We start from the raw sequence: 23,038 nt of genomic DNA, 5'->3' as shown, positions 1-23,038 counted from the left end.
TGCAAAGTAGCATCAAAAACGTGGCTCTTGTGATTTCTTGACAGTATACCTAAGTTGTAACAGAAGAATGAAAACAAAAATTTGTATTCATTTGGCCTGTATTTTTGAGTCTGCCATAAAAGGGGTAGGGCTTTATTAGGAAATACTCTCACCTGTTCCACTAGGTAAGGCTGTTGGCTGTCTGAGGTGTTAATCCAAAGTTACTAGTGTGGTTAGACTTGAAGGGTCAAAGAAACCATACCTTATCTAATTCCCTTTCTCCCATCTATTGAAAATGAACCTTATTTATAGTTCCAGTTTGTTCTTTATCTACATTTGCAATCACTGCTCAGCTTGATGTGTGCTTGGGAAATCTTCAGAATTGAGCAGTCCACTGTACTTCAGGGTGAATACAGGATGCTTTACATGGTTACATAGCCATGACTGAGTATTTAGTTTCTGGTTTTATTAACTTAAAAAGCAAATTCCTGTTTTGCAGAACTTAAAGAAGCCCAGAAGAGAAAGAAACAGCTGGAAGAACGCTGTAAACTGGAAGACAGCATTGGCAATGCTGTTTTAACTTGGAACAATGAAATCTTACCCAACTGGGAAACCATGTAAGACCGTATGTTATATTGAGTTTTAATTAAAAATTGCAGAGTCTATATCCTGAAGAGAAGTTACAAACTTAGGAAGCGTAATTTTTGAGTGGTTTTGGAAGTTTTTGTTACAAAATCATTCTTGGATGGCTACAAAGGAAATAAGCAACATCTGTGTTTCTACAAGGTGGCAGTGCTAAATCTTACTATTTGTCTTTAATGAAGGCTCAGGATACTCAGACTGTGGTAGAAGATGTAAGAGCATAAGGCATAATACTTGAACATCATTCATTTATCAGCAATCAGCTTTCCTTGACAGTTTGAGCTGTTGATGTAATATCAGTGTAGATTGAAGTATGTGAATGGTTTATGAAGCCTGTTAAATTACAGAATGGTATACATGCTGGGATAGTTAAATGATGGAAAAGAGAAATGGGAGAAAAGTTATTTATATTAGGTGCTAAAAGATTTCATCCAAAGACACAGCCCAGACAGTTGATAAAGTACTTTGGTGGTCTTTGCTAGTCATCTTAAAAAAACCAGCCCACACTCCCCCAAATACAACCACCACAGCAACATAAACCAGACAACATAAACAACAGCACTCAGAATTGCAATTTACTTAACAATGGAATTCAGTTATCCTGAGAATATATATTAAAACCATAGACAGAATTTGTTGGAAAATGTGTTTCTGGAGAACTGAAGTATAATAAATTGAGCCTAAACAACTTGATTTACATGTTTGTCTTTAGTATTTAGATCAAGTATCTGTTATGGTTGCTGTAAAAATAAGGTCACCTTTTCCCTTATTGGTTTATTTATTCATATATTTCGCAATGTATTCACTGTTTTGCATTTTAGCTTTCAGAATCTGCTCAAAGATAAATGGATTGTTGTGGTTTTACCACTTTTCATTGGTGCTTAGGTGCTATTCTGTTCCTCCTCCTCTCAGATTGCTGAACATCAGCTGCATCCATTTCCAAGCCTGTTTTCTGTTAAAATGTCTTTCAAGCTCCCACCTAAAATTTACTCCTTGTCACATCTTTGTGCATTTTTCCAGAGGCACAGAACTGCAAAGATGGGTGGGAAACTGCATGTCTGTTTGCACAGCAGGGTGATGGCAGAGGGTAGACTTCCATAATTTATTCCTGTATTTAGTCTTGTATGGAGCTGTCCAGTCTTTAGCATAGGCAGTGACATAGGTATTCCATTTCATTTGTTTACTTTTTCCCTATGATTCTTGCTGATCAAGTGTGGCTGCAGATTATGGGTATTGTGATTGCAGTGCTTCTGTCAATGTAAGCCATTACCTTGGAAGGAAGGAAGATTTCCTTTGCAGTTCAAAGCAAAATAGTACTAAAGAGTGGGTATGTGGAAATCGCGTTTGACTTCTTGGGGCTTTGATGTTCATTTTGGTTTGAGTCCCATCAGCAGTGGCAGGAGGATACATTTGCAATTCAGCTGGCAATGAGCTATTTCTTAGAACAATCTGTTTTCCTTTAAACAGGTGTTGTTCCCGTAAAGTTCGAGAGCTGTGGTGGCAGGGCATTCCACCGAGTGTGAGAGGCAAAGTCTGGAGCTTGGCAATTGGCAACGAGTTAAACATCACCCATGGTGAGGCTCTTGTTTTGTCGACATTTTCCTACAAATTGAAAGGGCAAGGGGACAGTCCTGTATCTGTTGTGTGGGGGTGTGAGGAAATGTTATCTAGAGTTACGCTTTTTTGTGCTGCTTTGATGTATTTTGTTCAAAAACACAGCGTCTTTTAATCTTGTGGCTGCTCTAGAACTGCTGCTGTGAATTCTTTCTGAGTATTGCTGTCACTGTGTCTTGCTTTGATGTTGGATGGAGATGGTCAGAATTGACACAAGTTTTTTTCTTTTTGAAACATAGAATTGTTAATTTTGAAATGCCTATGAGTATGTGTATAGTGGGCTTCCTTTGACTTGAAGCGAGACAGCAGGTTTGTAAGAGATTAAAAGATGCCTGGCAAGATTTGTACTTCTGTTTATGGAAATAGAAATAATATATTACTTCTGAGTACAGAAAAATACAGCTCTGAAAGACTAAGATGTGTAATTAATTCCAACATGGAAATGTGGTAGACTGCCTATAGTCCTGCTGTGCTGTGGTGCTTTCCTGTGCATTGCTTAGTTACCTTGGATGTAGCTCTTGCATGTAGTTTGTTAGACTTTCCTAATTATCCATTCAGACTGTAATTCTGAACGTGAATGCTCTGCAAGGAAAAGTAAATATTTGAATGTAAAATGAAACTTATGCTTAGATTGCCTTTCCTTTTCACTTAATATGAAGTTACAGGTCAGTGGAACACGTCTTTCAGAACTGTAACCTGGTTAGAAGTTCTGCTACTGTTACAGTTAATGTTAATTACTAGGGCAGTATTACCCATGTGGTAGGTGATTAGTGGACATGAGCATGGACAAACAGTAGGCTTGGTTTTGTGTTTTTCTTTTTCCAGAACTGTATGATATTTGCCTGGCTCGTGCCAAAGAGAAATGGCGATCACTTAGCACAGGAGGGGCTGAAGTAGAATGTGAAGGTATGTTTTTTGTAAATTATTTATGCTGTGTTACAGAATAAGACATTTTGTAAATGAGTTCTTTAAAATGAAATCACATATTTTGAACAAAAAAAAAAATCAGCTATGAAGTTGTGTTCTGGTGAAAATAAAATGTCCTTTTGTGAAAGCAAGAAATAATTGTATTCTCAGCAAAATTCTGGTGTCTTACGAAAGACACTTGTTCATTTTTTTATAAACAGTCTCTAGGTATAGTAATTATTTTGATGCAAATTTGTAAGAAAACTACAAATAGTAGTGTGGGGATGATCATTTGAATTGCAACATTGAATTGCAACTAAAATACTTTTCTGCATCTATAGTTTTGGATTTGCAACTCAAGTCAGAGCACAAAATTGCATTTTAGTCCCTTATTGCAGCTTTGAGGTCAAGTCATGGGTGTGTTCCAGAAAGCAGCAATTTTTTTTTTTGCAGATGAAGTAGCTTCAGATTTACTAATTATTGGAAGAGTTTACTGTTTTTGAGGGATCATAAAGCTACATGCAAATGATTGAAATTGCCTTTGGTAGGTAATTACACTGAGCAGAGCAAAAAAAAGAGAAGAACATACATACTGCATTTATAAGCAGAAAAATACTTTTGATTGGAAATCCCCTACTTTGTTCTCTTAAGATTGTTTATATCTTAAATAAGATAACATCTAGTATGTTTCCAGCTTCCTCTTGCACTTTATTTTCTGGAGTGCAGACACTCATGTGATTGGTACAAGCATTGTCTTGTGACAGCTTGCTCAGTAAGCAGCAGTAGGTAATTCCCAACTATACCAGAACAGACAATACCAATAAGACAGCTTGATATCAGAAAGAAGACTAGTGCTATAGAAATGCACTGTGTATGAGATCTGTTTCAGTTATGAAGAGTGTATTATAGTGTCAGTAACAAGATACACAAAGACTAAATAAACATGATCTGAAAGGGGAGCTTTCAGAGTAATAGGGGTGGGCAGCATCCACCACCGGCTGCTGCTTCAGGACTTGCCTCTCTCACCACAGCTTTTCCACAGAGGCAGCTACTTCAGGAGCCACTGGGAAGCCTTGATGGAGGTGAGGGGGTCACAAGTTAACAGGATTGTGTCTGTCTAATCATTTGTCAGGAAAAGTGCCTGACCTGCCTTTCACTGCATCTTTCCCCACTCGCTTCAAAACATACTGAAGGTCACTGTGCACTGTAGGGTTGCTCTAGGTCAGGACATGCTTTCTGTGTGCTGAATTTGGAGAACTGTTTTGTCTGTAGCCTTATTCCCTAGCATTCACATCAAAATAAATGAACTGTAAAAAAGCTAACCCTTACTGGAAAATAAAAAAAGAGCGAGTGTACACTGATGTTTGTAATAAATGTGACTTTGGCTTTTGTAGATGCTGGATTTTCTGCAGCTGACAGAGAAGCAAGCTTGGAGTTAATAAAACTGGATATCTCAAGAACGTTTCCTAGTCTCTGCATATTCCAACAGGTAAGCAATTTTAACTTTTGTCTTGACTTCTCGGGGAAATTAAGTTGACATAATCTTGCCTGTCCCTTGGTTGGAGCAATGCATTGAGTTCAAATCTGAAGGAGTAAACGTCTTGAGAGGATAAAGTTCCTAGAGATTTTGGAAAACTAGAAATTATCTAGAAAAGAATAACACCAAGGTATATACAAAACCCCAAGCTACTGGGTAATCATTGTGATTTATCTAGCCTAGTTCATGCTGGTTTCTGTCTGTTGAAGTGATGCAGGGGAGTGTTCCCAAGTCAGTGAATCAGCACTGCTGGTTATAAATACACAGTGAGAGAGAACACCTCAAACAAATGGGACTGATTGGCCTTTTTTTGGCTCAATGCAAAACCAATTTAACTTTTATGCTTTTGGTGTGCTTTAGTGACTCAGTTAAATCAGATCTTGTCCCATGCACAAATTTCATCAACCCTTTAAAAGGTCTAGATTGTGATAAACCAACATTTTTGGGTGAAAAAGTTTTCTCTTTGGAAATTCTCAGTCAGTTACAGTACTCAGTGCAAGATATGGCAGCTGTTAATAGTCAACAATGTGAAATTCTTTTTAGCTGTACATGTACTTCTCATTGTGCTTTTTCTGTGTTATGGCATATTGTTGTTTTGACTGTTTTCTTCATGGTTGAATCTGCCTCCAGTCTGAGAGACAATTTTGTGGTTTGCATTATTGTTCTACTTTCTTGGTACTATTGTCAAAGTGCTGCTGAGCTATAAGGAATCTCTTAGGCTTGCATCCCTATTGTATAAGTATTTAATACGTAATCAATGTATCGGATGAACTGGATGTATTTATAATAAATAGGGGTTTGGAGAGGTTTTTTTATACTTTTAAAGTTAAAACTTATTTTGAATACTTCAGCTGTTCTAAGCTGCATTAGGAAAGAATGTGTCCATTGTCAGCAGTAGCAATAGAGACCATCTGTAGCACTGAAGTTTTTTTAACATGTTTGTTGTATAATCAGACGTATTGTCTTGTTTTTGTTTAATTATAGGGTGGTCCATACCATGACACATTGCACAGTATTTTGGGAGCCTATACTTGTTACAGACCTGATGTAGGCTATGTAAGTGAAGAATTTTCTTTTTTCACCGGTGGGGAGGGAGATATTTTTTGGTGGAGGAAGGATAGTATTAATCAGTCCCTTTTAGAGCAGTATTAAATGGTTTTGTGGGGTTTGTGTGTGCTTTTCTATTCCAGTAGATGCTTGAGAAGTGTGTATAACCTTTCTTCTGCTAGATTTAAGCTTTTTATATGTTAAGTAATTGGAAAACTCATATTTATACTCAAAAGTACATACTTTGAGAACTGGAATCAAAGAGGCGTAGCTAAGTCCTTACTCTTAGTATCAGTCTTACTGAGAGTGCTGTTGAATTGAAATGATTGGCATTTCCATGCCTTAGCACTGTGAGCTTCTGGACCAGTCTCTAAAGTGATGCCCATTCAAGCAACATGAGCTCACTCTAGGTATTTGAAGTAGTGCTTTTGAGAGAATTGAGTAGATTTCAGATAATTCATTTAGTCTCCGTATGCAGAGCAGAGTTGCACAGAGAGGCTTATTCTTTATACAGGAGCAGTTTTAGACAAGGCAAGTGTAGAGAGGGGATGTTCCTACTCTGCACGTAATGCTTGGCAAGAGCTGCTGAACATGCCTGCTGGGAAATGAGACAAAGGGCAGATCAGCTGCTGTGCTTCGTGTGGCACAGCAACAACCTGTTGTGTTGGGAAGGAGCTTGTTCCTCAGGTTTGCAGGAATGACAGTCACACCTTGGTCCATGTGACTCACAGTGGCAGCACTGCACCCTCAGGGTGAGAGAGGTTTGCCTGGATTCCACAACAGACTTTATAGAAAAAGGGAATGATATCATGAGCTTATGGTAAATGAAACAAGAGCATAGTCTTAAAATGGTTTTGTTTGTCAAATGACTAGTGCAGTTGTCTTAAACTGCTGGTGAAACAAAAGTACAGGCTTTGTCTCTAGGGTCCAAGTCCAGCTTTCCACAAATAAGGACCCATCCCTTGGGCAAAAGGGATTACTTAGAAAAATCTTACTCTTCAAAAAAATCTTTATTCAGTATATGTGAAAGTGCTGTCAACCTAACCTGTCTTAGAAGTTAACTTGGAGTCTTTGAAAGAAGGCAACATGGGAATTGTTAGCTTGCATGCACTGAAGGTGTGATATCAAGGGACATGTGAGCTAAAAAATCCTGTTTTTCTGAACATTTCTCAAGATGAAGCAGCTCAGTGAGTGCATTAAACACTAGTGAACTCCAGGACAAAATGAGGCTGTATAATACAGTTATTGCTAAAGGGTAACACTTCTCCTTTCTTCAGGTACAGGGCATGTCATTCATAGCAGCTGTATTGATCTTGAACTTGGATACTGCAGATGCCTTCATTGCTTTTTCTAACCTTTTAAATAAGCCCTGTCAGATGGCATTTTTCCGTGTGGACCATGGCCTTGTAAGTATGCAAAAAACCCTGTAATCAACATGCTGTGGATAATGTGTAGGGAATGTTTAAAAAAAAATAAAAATCTATTATTTCAGAAGCTTGGAAAATAAATCAGAGTTTATTTTAAAGCAACAAACTTGATTAAAAAAAACCCCAAACACACATGTGCAGAATCCCTCAAAAAAGTCAAACCTAACCAAAGATCACCCCATCAACCTTTTATGAACAAGACATGTGAATGAAATTGTTGAGTAGCTATTTTTTGATGCTCAGATAATAGTTATGAGAATATTACTGTAGGTGGTTTTCAACAGCACTGCCGTTGAGAGCTGGAAACACCTTAGCATTGGAAGAGTCTTGAGGGTGCTTTTTATTATAGGCTAATAGGTTGCTAAAAACAGACTGTTGGAGGGAGAACCAGGTTTTCCATATCCTGTACCAGCTGTGCTACAGGCTCCATTTCAGAGGAAGAAATCCTCAAGTTTTCAGTGGGAGCTGATTGCCTGATTTTCTCTGTAGCCTCTAAAATTCCATGTTAGCATGTACACTAGCAGAATAAGACACATCTCCTCAAATGTGGTTTTAATTTACTTTAAAGGTATTTTTGTGTAAAATATATGGCAATCTGTATTTCTTTCTCACTTACTTGTTAGCATTATGAAAATAGAATCTGCTTTTTAAGAGTTCAAATGTGAGAAATAAAGCAAAGGAATGGATGATGACGAGTCACTGTTGTTGCATAAAAAGTGGATGCTAGCAATCCTATCAGTATTCCTGCTGGAAAAGCACTCCATGTTCAGCCCCTGAATTTCATCAGTTGTAAATACCATGGGAAAATGTACCACAGGGCAGACAGCATTGCTTGGAGCAGTATCAGCTATCCCCATTACAGTACTTGGAAAAAGAGGACATGGTCATGCATTCAGTGTGTAAATATGGTTTTTGTGAAGATGGTTTTGGAATTAAATTGGATAGAATAAGACAAATATTTTTTTAGCTGAGCTAGTGGAGTTTGGTATTTTCTCAGATAGTGCTGTTAAGTTCTGTTAGCCTGGCCAAATAGGGACTATGTGGTAAGTATGTGCTTACAGAGGGCAGAGATGGTGATACATGAAATATTAAAGTCATGAAAGCAAACCCATGATTTAACAACACAAGGAAAATATCATCTAAAATTTCAAGGAGACTAGTGATACTTGAGTGAGACAGTTCTTGCTTTCTGTGGTGAACATACTGATTTGTATGTTCAGCTTTTTGTGTCAGCTTAATAAGCAAATGCTGATTTGTTGTATAGTAAATTAATAAAAAAATAATACCTACATAAGTTAGTTGTGTAAATAATAGTATTTTATAGATATTTATCTTGACTTCTTTTGTTGGTTAATTTTATCAAACTATTTTATTTGTTTTCATTACCACTAAGGAAATGTCTTGTTGAATGTGTACTTGCTCAGAACAGATAGTTGTACTGCTGCCCACATTGCTATCAGTAGATATGACTGTAGCAGTTATGTGCAAGGTCCTGTCTCTGCAGTACTTCTGAAAGTAGGAACTTGGGTAGAACTGTCTGACAGTGGTGCCAGCAGATCGTTCTGGAAGTAGGACTGTCTGATGCATTATCTGCTTCCTTCTTTATACTCACAGATCTTACGGGTGCTTGGATTTCATGCATTTATAAATCCACACTGGGAAGCTGTTTCAGGTGCACAGTTCTCTGAAGTGGGTTCTGGGATTTCTGGTGTCATGTTTGGCATGAAGCTGTTTCTCAGTAACTGATGGTTCAGAGATTTCACATAACTTCAGTTATTCCTGTAGCGTACACCCATCTCTGACTTAAAGCCTTGTACTCGTGCTGACTGTCAGACTCAGGTTTTTATTTGTTGCTATTAATGAAAGTAGTCCACCATCTGTCACTTCATTCAGAGGAAATGGAAAATACTTCTATAAGGACATTAAAAAACCTGGGAAACAGACCTGTCATCCTTTAAAATGATTTCAGACAGAAGTCTTTGAAAGGATCCTCTTTTCCATTTACTGTCACGATGTTTTGGGGAGAAGTATGCTGTTGCTACTCATACCTTGAAGAAATCACAGCCTTTCTTTACTGCTTTTATTGGGATTTTGTAGTTAAAATACTGAAACATTTAAGGACTTTGCTTAACTTTTCTCCTTGTAGTATTAAGGAGGGTGACTAAACCTTTTGGTTTTAACTCAAATTTGAAGATTTGTGTTTTCCATGTTCTCTGTTATGAAATTTGACTAAATACTCAAATTTTAAAATAGCATAAAAGTCTTTGTGTTAAAAGCAAGGAAGTTCAGGGGTTATGTTGTCAGAGAAAGTTACAGTCTTCTTCTTGCATAGGTGACTTGTCCCAGTCTTTGAGTTTTCTGTGTGAAACTCGTATCTTCCTTTTTGCAAAAGAAATGCCTATTATCTAATTGTAAAATGCAGGGTATTGTGTTGGTATTAGACTATTAGAATAGCTTTGGTATCAGAATATGATTTATGACTGGAATATACTGGACTCTTCACTGTGGCTGTGGAGTACTAACATTATTTTAGTTTTGTATTTTGTTATGTTCCATTGGGTCTTGGATTCTGTTCAGTATAGTATTAAGTTACTTCCACAAGCATAAAACACCATTCTGTTTATTCTGTTATAATTATTTTGAAAAATCAGCAAAAAATTCCTCTCCTACTGGAATTTTTCTTTCCAAAGGAAGTTGATCAAGACCCAAAGCAAACATATTGTTTAGTATATGAATCGTATATAGAGTGGATCTTAAACTCTTAATGCTTGCAGATGCTGCCTTTTATGTAAATGCTTAGCTCTTTATAGTATCATGTAATTAATTTGATCCTATTTTTGAGGAGTGTTAATCCTACAGCAGATAATACATTTAAGCCTATTAATAACACAGCTAACTGCTTGTTTTCTCTGTTATGTTTTCCCAGATGTTGACTTACTTTGCCGCATTTGAGGTATTCTTTGAAGAAAATCTGCCAAAGTTATTTGCTCACTTCAAAAAAAATAACCTAACTCCAGACATCTATCTAATTGATTGGTAAGTCATTGAAAGTGCAGTTACTAAGGTGTGTAACATGTGTCAGTATTCATGACAGAAACTGGAATATTCTTAACTGTTTAATATTCTTCTAAGATAAAGGCTTTATTTTTTGTTCAGTACTTGAGTTGTCAATCCAAATCATTCCCACATACTTCTGTGATGTTTAACATTTGCCTAACCTTTGTTATTGTACTCATGTTAAATTGGAAGCTTATTTTGAAATACTGCTGGGTAGCTGTGTTTATCCATATTTAGTGCCTGTTTGGATTGATCTTCTGAGAGGATTTATCTATTGCATGTGCAGGTGTGTACCAGGGTTGTCTATTCAGAAAATATTGCCAGTTTTGCATTTGAAATGTGTACTTTGTCCTGCACAGAGTGGGGAAAGTGTAATTAAAACATTTGTCCATACAACATAGAACTCAATACTACAGAAAAGCTATTCCATTTAGCAGACAGGCAATTAAAGTGCTTTTATTAGCTGAAACTGTCTTCCATTTTAGTTCTAGTACAATCAGATCATTTTCCTTAGAGAGGAAAAAAGCCAAAGATCTTATTTGCACTTCTGCCAAATTTCAGTGCAGTATTAGGTACTCCAAATTGAGTGTTTGCATTTGTGTATATCAGACTTTGGTTTGGGGCAGTTAAAATGTTTCATTTTAGCAAGACTTCGTCCTCAGTTTTGGGATGAGTGACAATTTCCTTCAGGTCCTCAGGAACTTCCCCTGATCACTGGGATGTTTCAAAGATAATTGAGAGTGGCTTCACAACACCACCAGACAGTTTCCCCACACACTTGTATATGCCCAATTTATTTAAATGTTCCATAATATAATTCTCCTCCAGCTAGGGTGAGGTTTCCTTATATTAGGTTTTTCCACTGGTCTGGAGGACCTGGGATTCCTGAAAGCAAGTCTCAGTAAAGACTGAGATGAAGGTGGCAGTGAGTACCACAGCTGTCTGCATGTTCTTTGTCTCCAGGCTCCTTGCCCTGTTCAGCAATGGGCTCGTGTTCTCCTCAATCTTTTTTTCCCTACTGATGCAGGAAAGCCCTTCTTGTTGTTCTCAATGTCCATTGATAGAATTCAACTCCAAATGGACTCCTCGTGCTGCTTTTGCTTGAGTTTCATGATTTGTATATACCTGTTGCACAGAGGGTGGTGTAACATGGGCTGTCAGTGACTTGCTGTTACACTGGGATTACATTTTAGTGCATCATATGTAGGGGATTGGGGAGGGAGGTCATGAATAGGCTCATTTCTCCCAACATTTAACCAGAGAAATACCATGAGAACGATATTATGACTGAAGGCTGAGAATATTGAACTGAAGTAGACCTATGCACAGAGAATGGAGAGAGTACTAGGATAAGATAGAAGGGAAGAAGGAGAGCAGAGGCTGGTGTGTTCAGTGATAAGAGGAAAGATGTTGAAATTGTATTGCCTCAATGTTGTGAAATGCCTGTGTGTGGAGGAAGCAACTGAATAAAAGGAACATCAAAATAAGATGACTGTAAACATGTGGGAGAATAACTGGAGAGATGACACTGAAATCACCAGGTTATTGTATTTTTAATGGACAATAATGTCAATAGCAGTCCAGAAATTTTATCAGCCTGTTACATGATGAGGATGGTCACCTCACCAGCAGGGACACAGACAAAGTAGAGATATTTAATGCTGTCTTTGCTTTGGTCTTTAACAATGATGGTGTGCTTTGGGGTCCCAGAGCCCTGAGCTGGAAGACCATGGCTGGGTGGATGATAAACTTCCATTTGACCCTGAACTTGTGTGGGATTTGCTGCTCCAGCCTGATGGTCTGTGGGGCCTGATGGAATTAATCCAAGAGCTGGCTGATACCATCGTGAGACCTCTCTCAATGATTTTTGAACAGGCTTGGGAATCTGGAGAGGTTCCAGTTGTCTGGAAGCTGGAAAACGTTGTCCTGATTTTCAAGATGGGCAGGCTGGGTGTCTCTGGAAACTGAAGGCCTGTCAGTATCACTACAGTGACTGGTAAAATTCTGGATAAGGTTATTCTGGGAAGTATTGTAAGACATCCAGAGGCTAGCACAGCACAAAGTGAAAGTCCAGCTTCACAAACTTAATTTCCTTTTATGACAAGGTTACCCACGTAGTTGATGTATTATTTTAAACTTCAGTAATGATTTTGATACTGTCTCTCACAGTAACCTGTCTGGATTCTGCAGCTGGGATGGGGCAGCCCTGAATGTGCAGGCAGACTGGGGAATGAGATGCTGGAAAGCAGCACTGTGGAAAGGGACCTGGGGGTCCTGGTTGACAGAAAGTTGAACATGAGTCAGCTGTACCCTGGCAGCCAGAAGGGTCAGCTGTGTCGGGGGGCATCAGGCACAGCATCACCAGCTGGGCAAGGGAGGGGATTGTCCTGCTCTGCTCTGACCTGGGCAGCCTCACCTCGAGTCCTGGGGACAGTTTTGGGTGCCACAATATAAGAAACATATCTAACTTAGAGTGTTCAAAGGAGGGTAACAAAGATGGTGAAGGGCCTTGAGGGGAAGCTGTGTGAGGAGTGGCTGAGGGCAATTGTTCTGTTCAGCCTGGGGAAGAGGAGACTGAGAGGAGACCCAATTGCAGTCTGCAGCTTCCTCAAGAGGGGAAGAGGAGGGGCAGACACTGATCTCTGTGGTGCATAAAGCTGTGTCAGGGGAGATTTAAGTATTAGGAAAAGGCTCTCCCAGCTGGTGGCTGGACACTTGAACAGGCTGCCCAGGGAAATGGTCACAGCTCCAAGCCTGACAGAGTTCAGGAAGCTTTTGGACAATGCTTAGGCACATAGTGTGAATTAAAGGTTGGCTCCTGTGCAGGACCAGGAATTGGACTCAGTAATCTTTGTGGGTCTCTTCCAACTCAGAGTATTCTGTGATACTATGGATTAAGACACCATCATAGCCAACTAGTAAATAAGACATTCTGTAGGAGAAACTAAAATTGAGCATCCTCACGGTACAGGCATGTTAATATCATGCTGTTGTCTAACTTCACATTGTAAAGAATAAATCCTGAGAAACAATACCAGAAATTAGAGGTTTGCATTCCCTGCAGCAATTTTGCTTTGATAGAATACTGTTTATTGTATTTTCTTGAGTAAATATTTATGTGATTAGTTGTTCTCTCTTAGTACATATCTAGGGAAAAAAACCCAAACACAAAGCCAAAACCAACCAAAAAGAAAAAATGAGTGACTTGTGAATGAAGAACTGAAGTGATGAAGTCTGTGTTGAAGTGTTATTGAAGTCTTGAGGCATATCAGGTCTCCCTTTTTTTACCTCTGTGGGTTTTGTTAAGAGCACTTGAAAGAAACATCAGTCAGGAGTGACTGTGGATGGTGCTTCTCAAGGTCTTTGTATCAGTGAACTGACAATTAGTGTTTCTTGCTGTTTACCTCCATCCATATTCAAGCTGTTTATTTTAATTCCAAGGACAGCTTACTGTGGTCCTTCCCTAGAGAGTTACAACACTGATCTTGCACTGGAATGTAGGCTATTTGAGGTAGACCTGCCCAGTACTGTATTAGACTTCTTCACACTTGTCTCGAACTACACAGCTCATACCACTCTAGCCTTAATTTTGTTAGACAGTGCAGGTTGTATTTATGTAAAACTTACATATTTTACTTAAATATATGTATAAGTGTATTCATAAGTGTGTGTGCATACATACACATAGTTTCTACTTCAGAATACTTTGATCCTGTAGGAAGCAGATTTAGATTTTCTTTTTTTTCTGTAAATTCCCACTAAGAGTGTGGCTGCAGTGTGTTTACAGTCAGGGAAGAATATGGTACAGTGTCTCTTTGAGTAGGTAGGTCTTCTGCTTGTAGGTTAAAATCTCTGTGAAACAGCCTTGCTCTAACATTACTTTTATTTAAATGAACGTTTGTTCTGAGCTCCAAAGGGATGCCTGCTGCTATTCCAGTGTCTGGTGTGGTTACTGTGCAGGCATGTGTGCAGTAAATCTCAGCTGGTGCCAGCTCTGGGAGGGTTCCAGTAGCCAGTGCTGCACAGACCAGTTGCTGGGAAACCCTCCTGCTCCTGCCATAATTACAGTGGAATCAACTAGTCTCCTCTGTGCTTTTTGCTGTAACCCGTGCTGCAGGGAACAGCAGTAAAATTGGTGTGCTTAAATCATTTTTGAAGGGATATGTTCCAAGAAAAAGAAACGCTGTAGGTGGGTCCAGCTGTGCAGGTTTTCTTGGGGCTGGTAGAAAATTTAGAGAGGAGACCCCCCCCGCCAGTTTAGTTCCACTGCTGCCTTCTATGATGGGAAAACTCCAAGGACTGAATAGTTTAATTAAAAGGTAATGTGACATGATTATCAGGGGATACTTGCCACAAGTAAGGCATCTCATTTAAAAAGGACCTATGTGCTTTCGGCCTAAACTCCAACTGATCAACCTTGTAGAAAGAATTCAAAAGCTATACAGGGGTTTACTCTTTTTGGTGAGGGGATCAAGTGTGAAAAAGCCATAAAGAGCAACATGCAGTCAGGTTCACAAAGAACAGAGGGGAAATGGTGTGTCTGAATAGCCCAGTTTTGGCCTCCTTCTATCAGCTGATGTTCTGCAGGCTCTTGTGAACAGAGTAGAATGTGGATTTGCCAAGGACACATGCTGTCTATTTATGGCCTGCTGCTGCTATACAAACACCTCTTTATCCCTACTCAGGAAAATGATTTTGATAATAATTGTAGCCAAGGGCTGTGTTTGTACTGATGGATTGATCAGTGGTTCTTTAGTGTTACATGGACTGTGACTGTGCTCCGTGAACATGAACTTTCTATTGACACCATGGGCTTGTTATGATAAAGGTCCAAGCCACTCTGTGTGGCCATTTTTAGTGAGCACTTCCAGTAAAGTGTTAATAAGCTTGCTTTCTGTTACTTTAAGAAAAGCATAGCCCATGTCATGCCAGTAACTGTCCACTCCCCCCATAAATGCCCTCTTGCAGTCAGCATTTTATATTAAATAATATTTACTTTTCTTTTTTTCCAAATAAGAAACAAAGTAAACACTTCCACTTTTTTTAAGACTGTAATGATTTTAAAATTTGCAGACATGGGAAAGGAATGTGTAGTGCAAGAATACCTAAGATCTGATTTGCATCAATGTTGTGTGTGAGTTGCCAGTCCAAAATCTGGCCTACCAGTCTGCATTGCTCTTGCTAATATATTATAAATACTTTTTAATTAAAAAAGAAAGAAAAGAGAAGAAAGGGCTGGGGGAGAAAAAGCAAAGGAAAGAAACATGAAGCCTATGATTATCATGGTAACAGTGGTTTGCTTTCTTGATGACTTTATGGTCATATGCTTTCCCTGTGAGCAGCAAACCAGCCAGGATTTCAAGCATCTACCTCAAAGTACACTTCCAGCATAAGCAGGGCTGGGGAGGAGCAGGAGCATCTGGTGCTTCTTCCTTTCTCTTCCAAACAGAGAGAGGCCAGTAGCCTGCACCTGCAGAGCTCTGACACTGGACAACTCTGTGTGAGTTAGCTGTGTTGTCTGCACCTGTGACTTGGAAAAGAGCTGCAGACAGAAAATGATCCTGCAGTACAGCGAGAGCAGGTCATGTGCAAGGAGTGTGCCAGTGCTGCCAGAACTGCTGCAGTCTGGCAGCTGCTTTATTACTCTAATAAATCTCAGCTGCCTTTCAGACTAGTAGCTCAGATGTCTAATAAAAAATGTCTTTCAGTAGGAAATGTTTGAAGGGATGAAATGCTGTATCCATTCTAAGAGGTGATTCCCATTGATGTTTCACTGCTTATTCTGTGGGGGCAGTCTCTGCTGTTAGGGTTTGATGCATCAATTCCATGCAAATATGAATGAATGTTAATTGCTTTGTTAAGTTCCTGCAAATGGCACTTCCTTTCAAATTATGAAGAGCTCAATGGCAAATCCCTTATTTGATGTGACAACTTTTTTGATGTGGGTAAATCCTTCGATACAAAAGTAGTGTTCTAATAAATAGTTCTTTCTTTTGACGGTTAATTTTCTGCATAGTTGGAGATTTAATACAAATGGGTTATTCAGGTTAGGTCTGAATCATGACAGCATAATAGCTTTTGTGAATAAAAACAGGTCCAAAAAGTTGGCATTGTTACTTATCTGGACTTGTTTCTGGCTGACTCTTTGCCTGCTGCTTGGTGATCAGGAAAGGACTCAGTTGAATTGCTTCCTATTAGACTGTTCCTTTCAAATTGAAAAGCTGTTAGTGTTTCCTTTCTAATTGAAAAGCTGTTACTGTTTCCTGTGCATGTGCATACAGACAAAAGTCTTAATTCTGCCATGTAGGTATTCTGTGGTGGTACAGTTTTATATGGTGTGTGACTCTACAAAAAGATGGAAAGAATATACAAAGTATGTGAAGTCTGAAGTGTAGGATCAGACAGTAACCCAAAGAAGGAGCTTGTATTGTGCTCTTCTTACACCTTCATGTATGTCTGAACAAGTGTGTGGTGTTTTCATCCCAGACCTATACTTTTTGTTTGTTGATAATTCTAACCTAGCTTTTTGGAGAACAAGATTTGAAATATTTCCACTTATTATAAAAAGATTGCAATAAGATGTAAAAATAGGAAAAAACAGTAAAATCCTAAGGATCTTGAACCTGCCATTCACTTGTCACCTGAATTTGTGGAAATGTTAGTTTCATCTGGATATTTATAAAATGAGTATCTTTTCCCTTTTTTCTAAAGTGTGTTGATTCATACAGAAGCCATGTACTTAATGACACATCATTCAAATAAAATTTTATATATTAAAAATCAGATAATTTGCTAATAATTATTTGATTTTGATTTGATTTGATTATTTAGCCTTTGATTATTAGACTTTGCTGTGAAAATACTTCATATTCTATACCTATATATGTGTGTGTATATATCTGTTCATCTTTATTTAATGTAAATCCAAATTTCCTAAATAAAAAAAATTGAGGGGATAGAGGGTAGTTTTAAACACATGAAAACTACTGTTCAATTCAACATACTTGAAAAGGAGTTTTTTGTTAAAAGCTGTGGAAAGGTTTGATTGCAATTTGAGCCTTTGCTGACCTCTGCTGGGGAGAAAATTCTTTGCAGTTTTACAGAGATCTTTGTGCAGTGCATCTGTGGGAAAATATAGAATTCTCTCTGAATTCTGAAGGAAAAAAACACTGTAACACTTTTCCCATATACTGTAAAGTGATTCTAGGGAACTTAATTCTTATTGCTTGCTGTTAGGTCATTGTTGGCAGCAGTGCTCACGCTGTGCTGTGTAGTGAGATGTTGGATAAAGGAGAGAGGAGGGAGCAACCTTTTGTTTCTGGCTGCAAGGCTGTCAGCATTTTGGTGAAGGAAGAAATGTGCTCATGGTAGTTAATGAGAATACAGTTTTAGCTTCTGGTATTACCCTTTCTCTTCAGGGATCACATCTGTACAGGCACAGTAAGCCACCATCTTATCACCACTATCTACATCTCCTCTCTGCACATCCTGCCTTGCCTGTTTCTCTCAACTCAAGGGAGTTCAAGCTGATCCTTTCTTCAAAAATCATGCTTATTACTTTGCCAGTCAGTCAAGCCTGGAACACAAGAGTTAGTTTTACTCCTCTCCTCTATCTGAATCACAAAATTCCCATTGCAGTTTGTCTTAAGGTTCAGCTTTTTGTGTTTTCACAACTAAAACTGCATCAATTCTCAACTCTGAAGTGATGATTAAACAGGCCTTTGATGATAGCTGTGGTCATTGCATGCCCATTGTAAAACCATGTATATTGTTTCTTCTGGTGTGATCCAAGAAAATCAAACTCAGAGACCATACCTTGATGGTTGTACAATTTTATATTGTTCCATGGATTGGTGTGCTGCAACTAACAGAAGTGCTTTTGAAATACTTAATTACAAATATTTGAGAGGCCTCAAACTTACTGATGATTGATGTGTGTACTTCTGTAAATATCCAAGACTTCTTGTCCTTTAACTCTGAAAATTTTTTTCTGCTTTTCAGGATATTCACATTGTACAGCAAATCTTTGCCATTAGACTTGGCATGCCGTGTCTGGGATGTGTTCTGCCGTGATGGAGAAGAGTTCTTATTCCGTACAGCACTGGGAATACTAAAACTTTTTGAAGATATTTTGACCAAAATGGACTTCATTCATATAGCCCAGTTTTTAACGAAGCTACCAGAGGACTTGCCTTCAGAAGAATTCTTCACATCTATTGCTGCCATTCAGATGCAAAGTAGAAACAAAAAATGGGCTCAGGTAAAGAGGATTTCAGTCTTTGGTAACTGATGATTGCACTTTATTAATGAAAAGGGGGTTTGGCAACATCTGGAATAATATTTTAGCAGACCTAGTATTTGATTTTTTGGGTAGGTAGGACTGTGTAGCTCACTTCATGCTTTTAGCATACATTGAGGTGAGTGGATTCCCTCAGCTTAATCTCCTCTGGAAAGGGAGAGCTCAGTTAACATTCAAAATTGAAATATTGAGTGAAATTTATCACACAGCTTTTAAAATGTTTAAATTACAAAGGCTGCTGGCAACATTACAACTTGATACTTAAAAGCAGAAATGCAGTCTTTGAGGGAAGATGACAATTTATCAGGACACACTATCATACACTCATCTTAATCATCTTGAAGATCTCTGCCTGATTTTGAGCTCTACAGAAGTGATTGCATCTCTGACTTCTTTATTGGGATTTAGCATGTGATTTCAGATATTGTTTCATCACTGTAATTTCAACACAATTCCAGTTTAAAGCAAAAAGATGTGTCACCTGAATGTGGAAATCATTAAGTGGCTGTAACAGCCATTCATGCTGGAGTGTGGAAACTCCCCCTTTTTTTTTTTCTTCTTTGTTCAAAGCAGCAATACAGCCCATTTTGTGAGTAGTTCTGTAATAGAGCTCTGCCCATTTTTTCCAATGGGTTTTTTGCAGAGAAAATGAAAGGTGATGTTAAACATTGTGGTTGGGGCAATTCAGCTGCAACTGGATTTTTAAGGTTCTTTCCTGAGGTAGTAGTACCTGTAGATGCTGGGGATTGCCAGCTTTCTCTTTGAGATGAGGATTTCTAACCTTCACAGCAGGAGTGGCTCCACAAGTTGTTCAGTTGTCTCACCTTCCTTGAACATGCCATGCGTGAGGATTGCATTCCAAATAATTGCCCAGTCTGCTTCTGCTTATCTCATGGGGAAGGAGGGATAGGGGTCTTATTCTGCCAAGTACCCCAAATAAATAACAGGCTTCAGAAGTATGTGTTGGGGGGCAGATGGAGTTTAAACCTTTGTTAAATGCGTTTCTATCCACCATGTCACAAGGACTTACAGGAGAGGTCTCTTGTCAGTGGAGAGCTTCTCTAAATTTGATTACATTTGAAAGTTATAATAGCATTGCTCAAACATAACTGGAAACTCTTCAGAATGAATTGCTGAGTATTTTTGAAAATCTAATGCTTTTCTACTCTCTCATTTTTTGAAATGTCTAGATACTGGCTGCTCTGCAGAAAGATAACCGGGAAATGGAAAAAGGAAGTCCTTCACTCAAACGTTAACATTGGGTTTGCCTCCTGTGACTCCCAGGAAAGAGCTAAAGTGGCAGAAGTGTTGATTACTGTTTGACATGTATGAACCTGCAAATCAAAGTGTTCAGAGTTACATTTAGTAGTAGAATAGCCTTAAGGGGGAGAGAAGAAAAACGAGGAGGAGGAGTTAAAAATAAAGAAAAAAAAGAAGAAAGGAAATTAGGGGATAAATCCCTTATAAATTAAACCTAGGCTTAGCCTTAAACTTTTAGTGGTATGAGCTTATGCTGTGGAGAGCATTACACATTCTGTACTTCTGATGAGGGCAGTGAAACAAAATAATATCAAGGGTTTGGGGTTTCCTACATTTTTTTTCTTTCATGTTTTAAAAGACTGGACATTCAGCAATGTTGGTTGCTTTGAAAACTATTCCCCTGTTTCATTCTTAGGCAAGATATATTTCCAATACCTGTAACAGTAGCTGGATCTGGATTTTAAATAACTGGTGCTGGAATTTTAAATGATGTAAGGACCATTTCTTTAGAAATGCTTCTAATTTAATAGGCTGTGGGTCCCATTTACCAAAGAAATCATGTAGATGTAGAACTACATTCCTTTCTTTAATAAGAAAAAGTTAAGTAGAAAATAAGTTTGGAAGAGAAGTCAAACTTGCAGTGCAAAACCAATTATTCTTCAAGATGCCTTGGAAATTTATTTTTCCAATCTGGATGCATATGGAGGAGATTCCTTTCATCAGCCTAGATTCCAAACTCACCAAGAGGGTTCTAGTATTAAGCTGGCATCATTTCCCAATTGCTCTCTCTATCCTCTCTTTAAAGCTAAGGTCACATACTACTAAATGCATGTTTCCACGTGTCCCTCTCCTGGGGCAGTGCTGTTCCAGGATGTTCTTGCCTACCAGCTACTTACTCCTGAGCCATGTGTCCAGTCATGGAGGTAAAACTGTGGGCTTAGCACATAAACTGAGAGATGGTTAAAAGCAATTTTAATAGTTACTTTAAACCCAGCTTTGCTCACTGTCAGAACTCAGGAGAAAGGGTGGTGGGGAGCAGTTAATGCTCAACAATGTTGCTGCTAAAAACAAAAGGTTTTGTGGGATCTCCTGAAGCTGCTGCTGCCACAGTGGGAAAGTTACGTGGAGCTGATCCATACAGTGACAAGTGAAAGAAGTTTATTGGGAAATGTGCCAGACACCATCAGGATCAGTACAAGCTGTCATTTCTGAGCATTTTATCCAACCTCTAATACATGAGAGCAAGTTACAGCGGCAGCAAACTGCTGTTACCTAAATCCCTCATACATCTTAGATCCTCTTTGCATTCAGGTGAATGTTGAAGGGCAAATCATGAGTGCCTCTGATTTACAAGAATGTTTATTGCATAGTGTATAGTGTAAAACCTATTTTATAATAATGATGATCATTGAAAAGGGAAATGTAACTGAAGCAATATTTGTGTTAACTGTGAACAGGCATTACTAAATCCTCCAGCTGTATGGTCAGCGGTTTCCCAGTGCTCTTCAGTCTGGTTTATGCTGATTATTTTGGCATTGTCTGAATAAAAAACAAGAATAATAGTTGCACACTGCTCAACTCAACATACAATGTAAAGGACTGTGGGACATAACCAAAACACTGTCCTTTGGTACAGACATTATGAGGGATAATTTGATTGTAATATTAAGAAGAGTGAGAACAAGATTCCCTGGTAAGTGAGGACTCCTAATCACTTTGAAAGATGTGTAATGCAAATGCAGCCTGCAAGTCCGATACCTCATTGACCTCTTCTCCTGTCCACTTTGTGTACCTGGTGTAATGGATGTGGTTTTTTGTTTGTCATCTCAATTCTGCCACAAGACATCATCTAGGTCATCACTTACTGAAATTAGATGTTAAGATGTGATAGGAAACGTGTTAATTCACTCAGAATTTGTACAGAATTTGTCCTCCAACGACTGGTACTTGTATGCTCCATTGCTTTGAAGTGCAATAGAAAGCAGGAAGGTCAGTAAGTGTTTAATATTACATTTTTCTATTACCACAACAAATATGCCTTTCCATGAAGCATACGAGAGGCCTACCATCCGAAACATTTGCACTATGCTTTTAAACGGTTTGTTAAACACAGAGATCACTTCTTCCTCAGTATACATTTTTAGGTGGTACTGTAACTGGCTTTGTGGTTTAAGTCTTCATTGCAACTACATTTGTGTTTTCTTTTACAGCAAGTCTACGAGTGTGGCTCATTTGTCTGGTTAAAAAAAGCATTTTTCAGCTAGTAGGCATCTTGGCAGCCATCGACAGCCTGTTCTTTTTCTCTTCTCAATAAGATGTTGAATGTAACAGTGACAGTGGGCATAGTTGTGGGGAAAAGGCCTGCTGCAACACTCGTGCACTGTTTGTTACTTGCAAATGTAATTACTTTGTTTTGTGATTTGATCTGTTCTTAGAAGTTGTATATATTTTCTAAATGATTTCTTTGTGTATATAAGGTATGTTCTTTAATGAAGAAACAGCAATGCAATAAGGAGCTTTGCACAGTTTGTTTTCAAACAAAATACAAGTGAAAAAAAATCACCTGCCTAAACATGCAATTATTTCAACTTCTTAATAACTTGATTTGAAGGTAACGCTTGAATTTTGATAAAAACAGAGATGAGTAGTAATGGCATAGAATTTCTTGCCACTGAGCTTTTCAAGTTTCTTGCAGTATACCAAATCTCTTAATTAGCTATTACAGAAATCTTCCTTAAGAAATTCAGGGAATTGCATTAAAAATTTTGACAATTTTATTGTTCAGGTGCTTGAAAGTATCTGGAACAAGATGCATGAGATTTTCTTTCATGGAGCAAATGTCCCCATCAAACAAACTTTTTCTTCATAGGTTTAAGGAGAAATAAAACTGCTGCAATACATCAAAAGTACCACTGTATGTGCAGCAGATCAGAGAAACAAGAAAACTCCAACCAGCTTTGGGATTCTTTAAAATCTGCACTTTATTATAAAAGCAGTTTTGCAACTTCAATCTGCAGTCAATCATTAATGTTACTTCATTTAGTAAACAATTTCATTTGGAAAAAAAAAGTACCTTGTAACAGCTTATTTTTGGATGTTTTAAACAAGAATGACATACAGAGAAGTGTTGGTACATCTCCTGTACATCATGTTTAAATTGGGTTATGTAGTTACCACGTTTGTTTTGTTTAGATATGTGTATCAAACTGGAACTTTTTTCAACTGTAAATATATGGTTTTGTTAAATAAAGTCATGTAAAGTTATCTTAA

General features: G+C 38.3%; 1 protein-coding gene across 2 annotated transcripts in view; it reads left to right on the top strand.

Moving 5' to 3' along the window:
* The window catches only part of TBC1D14 (TBC1 domain family member 14), a 63,032-nt gene extending 39,994 nt beyond the window's left edge, over nt 1-23,038 (top strand). Inside the window, exons 6-15 of one of the 2 annotated variants that reach the window (XM_085059753.1) lie at nt 479-596; nt 2,089-2,195; nt 3,061-3,141; nt 4,173-4,223; nt 4,536-4,630; nt 5,663-5,734; nt 7,003-7,131; nt 10,079-10,188; nt 18,211-18,469; nt 19,699-23,038. In XM_085059753.1, coding sequence (XP_084915879.1) covers nt 479-596; nt 2,089-2,195; nt 3,061-3,141; nt 4,173-4,223; nt 4,536-4,630; nt 5,663-5,734; nt 7,003-7,131; nt 10,079-10,188; nt 18,211-18,469; nt 19,699-19,764 — 1,088 coding nt within the window. In that variant the 3' untranslated portion in view covers nt 19,765-23,038. The remainder of the gene's footprint in view (nt 1-478; nt 597-2,088; nt 2,196-3,060; nt 3,142-4,172; nt 4,224-4,535; nt 4,631-5,662; nt 5,735-7,002; nt 7,132-10,078; nt 10,189-18,210; nt 18,470-19,698) is intronic. The other variant, XM_085059754.1, reaches the window with a different exon arrangement.

This window comes from Lichenostomus cassidix, chromosome 4 (genome assembly GCF_008360975.1).
Source record: "Lichenostomus cassidix isolate B80296 chromosome 4, HeHo_3.0, whole genome shotgun sequence".
Taxonomy (NCBI): Eukaryota; Metazoa; Chordata; class Aves; order Passeriformes; family Meliphagidae; genus Lichenostomus; species Lichenostomus cassidix.
This window is presented reverse-complemented; position numbering and strand designations above follow the sequence as displayed.